This window comes from Equus przewalskii, chromosome 5 (assembly GCF_037783145.1).
Source record: "Equus przewalskii isolate Varuska chromosome 5, EquPr2, whole genome shotgun sequence".
Classification (NCBI taxonomy): Eukaryota; Metazoa; Chordata; class Mammalia; order Perissodactyla; family Equidae; genus Equus; species Equus przewalskii.
Window position 1 is genome coordinate 28,042,372 of NC_091835.1, and position 10,650 is coordinate 28,053,021.

At 48.8% G+C, this 10,650-nt stretch overlaps 1 protein-coding gene across 2 annotated transcripts; it reads right to left on the reverse strand.

The window, feature by feature from the left end:
• Positions 1–39: 39 nt before the first annotated feature.
• LOC139083307 (ral guanine nucleotide dissociation stimulator-like) lies at positions 40–8,817 on the reverse strand. Of its 2 annotated transcripts, none has more exons than XR_011539925.1 (3): positions 4,478–8,817; positions 1,478–1,588; positions 40–608 (listed from the first exon to the last, which is right to left on the reverse strand). XR_011539925.1 is itself a non-coding variant. In XM_070618868.1 (3 exons), the coding sequence occupies exons 1-3, from the start codon at positions 2,125–2,127 to the stop codon at positions 411–413; spliced, it is 447 nt and encodes a 148-aa protein (XP_070474969.1). In that variant the 5' UTR covers positions 2,128–4,471; the 3' UTR covers positions 40–410. The 2 variants fall into 2 exon arrangements, 1 of the variants encoding a protein (XP_070474969.1); XM_070618868.1 differs by lacking the exon at positions 4,478–8,817 and adding an exon at positions 1,990–4,471.
• Positions 8,818–10,650: the final 1,833 nt, after the last annotated feature.

Below are 10,650 nucleotides of genomic sequence, written 5' to 3' on the forward strand. Positions count from 1 at the left end.
CCTCTGTGGCCCTAGAGATCCCTAAGTGGCTACACCAAGGACAAGCACCAGGGCCAGCTGGATGGCATCTCAAACTCCTTGACAGGGTGCTCTCCAGGTGCTTTTCCAAACTCAAAAAGCCACAAGCCAGTGAAGGGAGAGGAAGACTACTTTCCGTGGGGGACAGAGAAATAATCACCACCAGCAACCACAGCATGGCCCACCACCCTCTCTGCAGAGCCGGGCACCAGGGCAGCACCTGGAGGGCTGATCCCATTCATCCCTGGGAGAAGCCTAGCAAGTTCATCCTCTCCCACCCCACGTTTCAGAGGAGCCAACTCAGGCTCAGAGAGATGCGGTGACATTCCCAAGGCAAGACACACAGCTGGCAGTGGGCAGAGTCACCACTGTGCTGAGGAGGAGGTGGGCAGTCACCTGGGAAACAGCTGGTCCAGCACCTGGTGGGCTGTGCTGGAGCCTGAGTAGCTGCAGAGGGAGGTGATGACACTGCAGAGGACTCTGCTGGGGAAGGCTGGCAGCACAGTCTCTGAGAGCCTCTGCATCATGCCTGCCTGGAGGGCACGCATCCTGCAGGCCTCAGTGACAGACAGAGTGGACTCATCTTCACTCTGGGTGGGACGAGCAGGGACACAGAGTCAGGGTCACCACTGCGAACCACCAGCGTTATCGGGGTCTGCAGCTGACGCAGGAACTCCTAGCCCCTCCCAGACGTCTGCGACAGGAGAGACAGGGGTCCCAACTCAGCAAAGTTCTGGGCTCTCAAAGTACAATCTGACTTTGGTCCTGCGAAGGATTCCACACTGAGCTCCCTCGAGGCCATTTGCTCGCTGAGGGACAACAGAGCTCCCTCTGTGCAGAGCACCAGCCCAGTGAATCCTCAACAGACACCCCTCTCTAGAGAGGAGAACAGAGGCTTAGGCATGCCAAGTGGCTTCTCTAGGTCCTGTGGCTCAGAACTGAGAACCGCCCAAAGTGAGGGCTGAGGGACATCCCCTCTAACTGCCTGAGGCTTCATCAGACGCTGACCTGGAGGGAAATGTTATGTGGCCACCTCACCCCTCCCAGGTCTGGAAACAGTGTACAGGGCAGTGACACGTTCTGAGAATCCCTTTGACTTTCAAACACGCTGACGGTTATTTCTTTTACATTAAAGGGAGTTTGGAGACCCTTGTTATCGAGCTTTCATTTTCCAAAAAAGGCAAAATTCAAAGATACTCAGGGCCTATTGGGAAGTGACAACGACATCAACGTTTTCTCTAATCTTCCTAGGAAAATGCAAAGAGTGCCCTCCTACCCTCCTATGCAGCTGGTGGGGAGGAGCGGAAGTCCAGATTCCTTTGGGAATGGGACTGTGGGACACTCATGGGGGACAGCCCTGTTAGGGTCCCAGGAGAACGGCAGTTTGAGGTTGGATTCTGGGCCTGCCCTGGTCATCTCAGGGGCCTGGGTGGGAAGACCCCTCCGTGCCCACTCTCACCTCAGAGCAGCCCTGGTTATTGATGGTGGCGCGGTGCAGCTGGTCCCTGTCCAGGGAGATGGAGTACCCGAAGCCATCCGTCAGCTCTTCCACCACCTCCTGCGTGCAGCTCTGCAAAGACAGTGCCCGAGAGCCGGGCCGGGAGGTCTGAGGGGCATGCCTCGACTTGGCCACAGGAGGAAACCCCAGCACAGATCAGGTACCGAGCAGCATCTGCATAGACCTCTAGCCAGGGAGGGAATGAGATGACACCTGGAGGGCTCGGGACTAACCTATGGGTAGAGGAGCTTGGTTCCCAGCACCTACTCTCCCATCCTGCTAGCCACCACCTAGGCTGGGAACACGACACACTGCCAGGCTTCCAACACCGAGCAAATGGCTCCTGCCCAGGGTGGGTCCCCACTCAGCACCGCCGTCCCTCTCTCACTCCCCTCCGACACACAAGGAGGCTCAAATTGTTGTGCGGGTGGCATCCAGTTGTGGCCTAACCCGGTTGGCTTTCCCTGTGTTACCTGAGTGCTCCTCCTGCCAGTTGGACAGAGGCGGTGCAGGTGAGGGCCAAGCCAGTGTCTATAGTGACTGAAAAGGCTCTTTTTCTTGGCTTTCCTGAAGCCAGAGCCTCCACAACTCGGGAGACAGCAGGAGAACATCCTCTTGTCTTCAGTGTCGCCACTCAAGTGGGCTCAATAGGATGCTATGTCTAGAATGTGGGCGCCTGGAGACCAGTGTGCTAAGTTCTGTTGGGGTCTGTCTCCAAGGAAGTGAGGTCACTTCCTCAAGTTTCCCTTACCTGGGCGCCTTCTTCAATCACACCCACCGAAAACCTCTCTGGGATCTTGGCTGCTCACCCTCCTTGCCCATGTCACCTCCAGAACTGTACACAAATAGCCAGCACAGATCCCAACACAGGACCTTGAGATGGAACCAGGGTTCCAGCTTGAGGACATGCAGCTGAGTTCCGACCTCTTTTTTCCTACAAGCTCTGTGTCCTGGAAATGCCAATGGGCCTCCCAGGGCCTCCTCAATCACCCAACCTGCACGATGGGGACGAGGCCAGAAATATCTCCCTTGGGACATCCTCAAGTGTAGAACAGACAATAGCGACAACACCTGTGGTCTGGTTTCCATGTGTCTGATGCACACACTTAGAGATGAAAGAATGACAAGAAGGGGTGGGATGTAGTGTGGAGTACCCCTCAAAACAGGACTGGGTTCCAGCTCTGTGACCTTGAGAAAGTCACTGCCCCTCTGGGCCTCATTTCCAGGTCTGCACCTTTAAGAGGTGGAAATTAGGGGAAATTCAGATACTTCCATTCACTGGCATGAAACCTTGCAAGGTCTCCTGTTTGACTTAGAATCAGACCCAAGTGCCTCGTGTCGGCCTATGTAGTGGGCAGCCTCCACTATGGCTCCTGGTGCTCACTGTCTTCTGCTGTGCACGTCCTTGTGGAACCACAAGTGGTCAGGAACTGCCTTCTGAATAGAATGCAGCCAAGGTGATGGGATGGCCTGCAACCCAGGGTTAAGAACAAAAAGCCTGGCCCTTCCTTCTTACTCATTGGCTTTAGTCCCCTCCGTCTTTCCCTCCTTCTGTTTCCATCTCTCTCTCTCTCTGCATCTTATATCTCTGGAACTGGGGGAGCAAGTGTGCATGTTTTCAGTTGTCCTATGAAGATGTTCCATAGGAGAGAACGGAGGGAATGATCGGCCAACAGACAGGCAGGAACTCAGACTTTCAGTCCAAACAAACCCCGTCAACATGCATGTGAGTGAACTTGGGAGCAAACCCTCCACGAGTCGAGCCGCAATATAGCCGCAGCCCCTGCTTCACAGAGACCTTGAGGCGGAGGCACCCAGCTAAGCTGTGCCCCATTCCTGGCACACAGAATTTGTGAGATGTTAAGGATTTGTATTTTCTAGGTGCAATGTCTTAGAGCAGTGTCATCAGAGAGCGACGGGAAAAGCACAGTCTGCCAGTTCCTGCCCTCTGGCCCTGCCTGTCCCCATCTACCCTCCTCTCTCTTCTCAGGCTCCTTCCAGCTACACTGCCCTCTTTCGGACATTGTCTGGTCAGACCCACTTCTTCCTGTGAGCCTCTGCGCCAGCGGTGCCTTCTCCCTGACACTCAAACTGTTCCCAGACACAGGCAGGCGTGCCTCTCATCTGGCACCCTGCTGACAGCAAATGTCACCCCTATGATGCCTTTCAGAGCCTCCCAGGCACAGGCTCCACTGTCACAGGTCTCCCACCTGCAAGGGCATCTCATGATGTCCTCCTTCTTGGTCTCATCTGGATAAAGTGAGTCCATGAAGGAGGGCTTTCTGCTTGGTGGACGAGGAGGCAGCTTCTTCTGGTTTCCTCAGGATCATGACTGTCTCTTCTGGGCTGAATGTTTCCCCTCCCAAGTCCATTGTGAAAGGAAATTCTCATTCCCTTGCTTTCAAGGGTCTGGTTTCCCCAAGAACACAGGGAGACTGGCCTCTCCCTGGAATGCGGCACCAGCCCCTACACCCAAAGCCAGAAAATTAGCACCCAGCTTGAAACACCACCAGATCCTGAAGTCAATTCCTGCTGAGGTCCCCCATCCATTTTGTAACCCCATAGTATCTCCTGATCTCACCTTTCCCCTAAGACACAGCTCCCAGCCTGCCCTTGGCTTCTTACAGGAACAGTGGGATTTCCCAGAAGCACTCCCAGCCTGGGCAAGAAATGTTTTGAAATGTTCTCTATGTATTTTCCAGGACATGGGATATGGGGAGAAGTCATTTTGGTTGTGTATGTGCAACAGTTTTGATGCGAATAGCATCTTTTTCAGACAGAGATCAAAGAGTGGGGCTACCGGGTGTAACAAGAAAATGGATACACTGAGCCAACGTCTTCATGGTGTGAAGTCATAGGGAGCAAAGAACATGGTTAAGAGCAGAGAATATGGAGCCACAACTTATGTTCAAATTCCACCTCAATCACTTCCTAGATATTGGTAGAGGGCAAAGTACTTACCTCATTGGTGCCTCAGTTTCTTCATCTGTTGTTGGCAAGAAGGATAAGCATACCTAATTTGTGAGGATATGGAGAGTGCTAAAGGAGTTAATGTTTCAAAACACTTGCAACATCCAGCACATTGCATGCCCTGTACGCATACATTACAAATGAAATGTAAATGTTCTTCTGACGCTGTCTGTTTGCTCCAGACGGGAGACTAGGGGCTGGAAGGATGTAGACAGCACTCCCTGAGACAGGATGAATCGATGAATGAGCAACACTGTTGAAGGCATTACCAATGGCAGATCCGCCTCCCTATGGACATTCCCAAGGACAATCACACCCAAGCATCCCTCCTCCGTCCTGCATCGTCTTCTGGGATTCTATCCAGGAATCACGGGGGCTTCTTGAACCCTGGGACCCACACCCACCACAGGTTCTCTTCTGTCTGGCAGCAAACCCCAGGCCTTGTCCTAATGGCTGCAGCCCACAGGCTCTGAACTCAGATCCTTTTCTTCACTTGAGGGAGACGTGTCATTCCCAGAGCTGGGCACACAGAGTGTCAGCCTTGGAGGAAATGCCTCCCTGGCCAGTGGCAGGTGGAAGAGCGCCGTGACGGAGTAGGATTTGGGGAGAGTCCTCCAGGTGTGGTCAGAAGGGGCCCAGCCAGGGCATTTGTCAGCAAGGTCTGGTTGGTGGACCTTGGTGGCAAAAGAGTGGTGGGGACAGCATGTTTTAGAGTTCCTGGCATGAGACAATCCACAGGATGGTCATGAAGTCAGAATCAGCCTAATGAGGTCCAGCTCAATCCACTGTCATCTGTTCCCTGACTGGCTCACTAATCCAGGAGTGATTTACAAGGGCGATATTCGTGTTCTACCATCTTTTCGTTGATTGGCAGGAGCTAGTATTCTTTACAAAACTTGTGTATTTTTACATAGGAAAGGATAGGTGAGTTCTGTAACAACCCTTCTTGCAAAGTTCTCACTAACGTATTGAGTCTCTAACAGAATCCGCCGCTGGGAACTTCACCAAAGATCCTGACCTTTACTCTCTGGTTTTAGATCTTCCTGGTTGGTAAATTTTCTTGACTCCTGGCTCCTTTCCTGAGGTTCGTCCACTTAGAGCAATGTAGGACTGCAACCTCTTGCCACTTGAGAAGTAGTGGTTCAACTCTATGATGATGTTGGTCTTGCTTACTAAGTGTGTGTGTGTGTATGTATGTGTGTATGAGACTGTTTTCTGCATCTTGCCACGTGGGTCAGATTGACTCCTTTCCTTGGAAAAATTGTCCCTAACCACTTTCTCTGGGCTTTATTTTCACGTCTTGAACAGTGCTGTCCAACAGTAGAATTTCACACTCTATCTAATGAAATTTAAACTTTTTTTAAATACTGACATTTAAAAAAGTAAAAATAAACAAGTGAAACTAATTTTTAATGGTATATTTAAACCCATTATAACCAAGATATTACCATTTGTCCAGGCAATCTATATAAAAATTAATAGTGAGATAGTTCACATTTTTTTTTATTGGGATCAACAAATCCATTTACATAGTCTCCATTTGTAAGTTGAAACTTTTTACATATGTGGTTTCTGTGTCCCCCACTCAGAACCTGGGCTGACTTGTTAGAGAGGAAATAAAGCAGAACAGGCATAAGTAACGATCACTGTCAATCCAGCTCAGCACAAACACTCACAACTGACAAAAAGGCTGTCCCTGACCAGGGAGTAGAGGTCCCTCGGGGTCACATGGTGGATCAGCTGGTTCAGCACCCAGGAATGCTGCTCTCTGTCACATGGGGTCTCTGTCACACTCTCCATCATGAGCCATGGGGTCAGGGTGGTAGGTGCAGACAGCTTCCATGCTGGAGGCTGCCCCTTCCTCCGCAGGCCCGGGGAGAGAGGAATGTGGGGACTCTAGAGAGATGTCCTGAATCCTCTGATAATGGGGGCCAGAGGGAGGGAGGAGCAAATTGGCAGTCAGTGGGAAGAGTGAAAACTGGGGTGGTCACCGAAAGTGTTCATGACTCTCAAATGCTCAGAAAAGGGACTTCCCTGAGGGAGATCAGTCTACAGCCCAAGACAAGGGGCCCAGGCTGCTCTTCTTGAACAAGGATCCAAGCAGGGGAGGAGGCAGGAGGAGGATGAGCAGGAGAGACAGCAGGTGGGGTGCGGCTGGCTGGGACTCATCCTGCCGGGAGCTGCTGGCACCAGGGTCTCATCAGGTGCTGCAGGACTCTCTCAGTGGAGTTCAATGTGGCTGAGCTCTTGCTCATGTCTGTCAAATACTGGATGTTGGAGATGGTGGAGTTGAGTGTGAGGGCCTTCAGGTCGTGCCCCTTGGCTGCAAGAAGAGAGGGAGAGAGATGGCCATCACTGAGAGCTGGCCTGAGACCAGATCAGAAGCCTGAACTCAGTATCATCTGTTGCCTTTGCTCCCAGTGGAACCACCACCCAATGCTGCGCTCATCCAAGTTGAAGCCAGCATATCTCTCAGCTCCTCCTCCCTCCCCTGCCGGTAACACCAATTGCACCTACAGATTGCTCCTCAATGCATTCCTTCTGTTCATTCACGTCCCAGGTAGGTCTTATCTTTTCTCACCGGAACCAACACCCTAACATGCTCACTGGATGCATTGTCTAAAGGATGTTCTCTGCCTTGAACATTAGAAGCATTTTTCTGAAATGAAGATCTCACTAGAACACTCCTGCTCTAGCATCACCCATGGCTCCCTAAGGCCTTCAGGGTTAAGTTCAAACTTCTTGACCTGGCACTCAAAGCCCTTGCACATCTGGCTCCTGCTGACTCTTCAGCCTCATTGATGCATTCACTCTGAGTTAGGCTTTGTGCTTCAGGCAAACCAAATTCCTGTCACTTCTCCCGTACACTATGCTGTTTTTGCCTACAGGGCCATTGCTCATGCAATTTCCTCTGCCAGGAACACGCTCCACACCTTATTTCCCTATATAACTCCTACTCCTTCTTAAAGACCCCAATTGGGCAAAACTCCCTCCAGAGAGCTCTTCCCACCCAAAGGATGCCAGGTGCTTCTCCTCAAAACATCCCACCTTGTATTAGAATTTTCTGTGACTTTCACAAGACCAGGGGCTCTCTGAGGGCTGCATCAGATTGAAATATTGGTATAATCCTTGTGATCAGCATGCTTGCCCTCAAAGCAGAATTGCACACCTCGGCTTCCCAGCTGCCCAGTAAGAATTGGTCAGTTGAGGTGTGGGGCTGGAGAGCTCCTCTGGGGAAGGAAGAGGGGCCCCCTAGGCCTGTGGTGTCTTCTGGTTGCTCAAGCAATGAGGAAGTAGGCAGGAACATGCTGCCCAGCTCAGGAGCTGTGGAAAGGGCTGTCATCTGGGAGACACAGAGACCCCACACAGTGGGTGAAGCCCCACAGGCTCATCTGTACTCCAACAGTGGCTGTCCCAGGACAACCATTCACAGGTGAGCCATAAATGTGAGTGACAGAAGGAGGGATTGTGTGAGTAGAGGGATGTTCGAGCCTGTGAGTGAGATGAACCCAAGAGAGACAGTGTGCTTGAAGAAGAGAGAGACCAACAAAGAGATAGGTAGAGGCACAGACAGAGGGGATACCTGGATGGACAGAGGAAGAGCGGACAAATGGAGGGTCACAGGGAAAGCAGGAAGAACAAAGACAAGGAAGAGAAGTTGAGAGATGGGAGGAAAGAGGATGGAAGGAGAGAAGAAGGACAAACAGGCGAACAGGCAGGAGGACAGTTGGACAGATTGATACCTGGACAGATGCTCGGGTGGATAGATGGAAGGAAGGAAGGAAAGAATGGAGGGAGCGAGGGAGGGAGGAATGAAGGATAGAAGGAAGAGAGGAAGGAAGGAGTCTGAGAGGAGGGAGAACTGGGAAAATCACCTGCCCACGTTCAGAGGGTGCTTTAAAGGGAGGGTAAGGCTGAGAATACAGGACCCCTAACTCCCAGGCTTGTGTCCACCTGTCCCAATGCTGCCTGTTATTACTCGTAGAGATGAGCATATGGATGTAAAGGAAACCTTGAGCCCTACCCTCACAACACACAAAACTCAATTCCTGGACACTTTGACCTAAAGGGGAAAGGTAAAATAATGAAACTTCTAGAAGACAACATAAGAAAACATCCTCGGGACCACAGGGTAGAAAAAACTTCTCAAAGAAGACACACACACACTCTCCATACAAGAAATATCGGTAAACTGGGATTCATTAAAATTTAGGCTTTCGGTTCATCATAAGACACATTACAAGAGGGAATTTGCAAGTCACAGGATGCGAAGAGATTGTCCCAGTTCCAATATTCAACAAAGGATTCACATGCAGAATACAGAAAATCTTCAGCATTGCAGTAAAAACACAGAGACAAACAACCCAGTTTGTTAAAAATGGGCAAAACACTTGAACAGGCACTTCAAAACACAGACTATCCCAATGACTAACAAGCACATGAAAAGGTGCTCAAATCACTAGTTATCAGAGAAATGAGAATTCAACCACACTGGGATCTTCTACACAACCACAGAATGAGTTAAAACAGTTTTTAAATGTGGAGCTGATGGCAGCAAGTGGAGGGGAGGCTGGAGAGCAACTGGAAGGCTCATACATTGCTGTTAGGAGTATGAATTCATACAGCCACTTTGGAAAACTGTTTGGCAGGATCTATGTATTAAAGCTGCAGATACACACGCAAAGTGACCAGCAATTTGCTTAGATATACACTCCACTAAAATGCAAACATTTTTGAACCAAGAGAATGGAGCAAGAATGAGTACAACAGTAATGTCCATCATTCCTCCATGGTAGAAAGTACTCAAATATCCATCCACAATAGAATGGATGAATCAATTCTCGTATCTAATTCATGGTGGCTTTAAAAATTGGTTACGAAGTTTTGGACACACTTCCCATAAAGGCATGAGGTTTACGTTCCCTCACCTTGAATCCAGGCACGGATGTGTCTATTTCAATGAATAGAATAGAGTGGAAATGATGTTATTTGACTTCTGAGCATAAGCCACTCTCAGGAAGCTGCTCTTAAAATCCAGCCAACATGCTGTGAAGATCTAAGGCCACATGGACAATCTCCTCATGGAGAATCTGCAAGAAGGACACAGACACCTTTATAGCAACTGCCACACTAGTGATCAGGTCATAAGACTTAGTCCCCATACAGAAGAGGAACCATATGCACTGAAGAAAATAGACCTCCAACATAAGCCCCGACACACGCCATGTCCACTTTAAGCTTGGTGTCTCAAGACAAGGACTCAGAACGAGGATGCAGGAGCTCATCTCCAAATTCTTGTGATTTTATCCAATACCAGAGGGACTGGGCTGACCAGTCATTTCCTAAACCTCCTCCCTTCCTCAAGGGAATCTTTGATTCTGGACATTGACTTTATATGACTCTGGATGCTGGTCATTGGATAGTAAATTGTTGTTTTCACTTCTAATTTCTCTTCTGGATTGTTTATTCCTGTAAGGAAAAGACCACATCTTATTCAACTTCATAGTTCCAGGATTACAGGGAAGGTGATTATCACATAGTAGGTGCATAATACTTGCTTAATAAATTGATGAGTTAATTATTTCATAGGATTTTCTTACTTATCATGCAGTAGCATATTTGATGCTGAAGAGTAAATAAATAATAAAGATAATCAAAAATTATGTTTTTCCATCTATTGCAGTAAAAAAAAAACCCAGCCATTTACTGGAATCAGGTTTTCCATAATATTTAAAGCGATGGGTATATAAATCATAAACAAACATATGAGGCAGTTTCCCATGCATAGTAATGAAACAAATACCTAATAAGATAATCTTTGATTTATCAAGCTCTATTAAATATGGAGCTTGATAAGATGTAAATGGTCAATGTAGGCAAGGTTATGATGAAAGCGACAGTCAGAAATAATGCTCACGGAAATTGAAATTTGTCAGACCACTCTAGGATCCCTCATGCTAATATGGAGCCTAAAGTTGTAGTTTGGGCCCTAAAACACTACTGGTGATTTATCTAAAGGAAAAAAATCAATGTGTCTTCTGCATTAATTTTTGAAAAAATAAACAAAGAAAAATCATAATTAATGTAAGAGCCAAATAGGGAAGGAAATAGTTTAATAAATGTCTATTTACAGATATAAAGTCATTTATATTAACATAACAAAT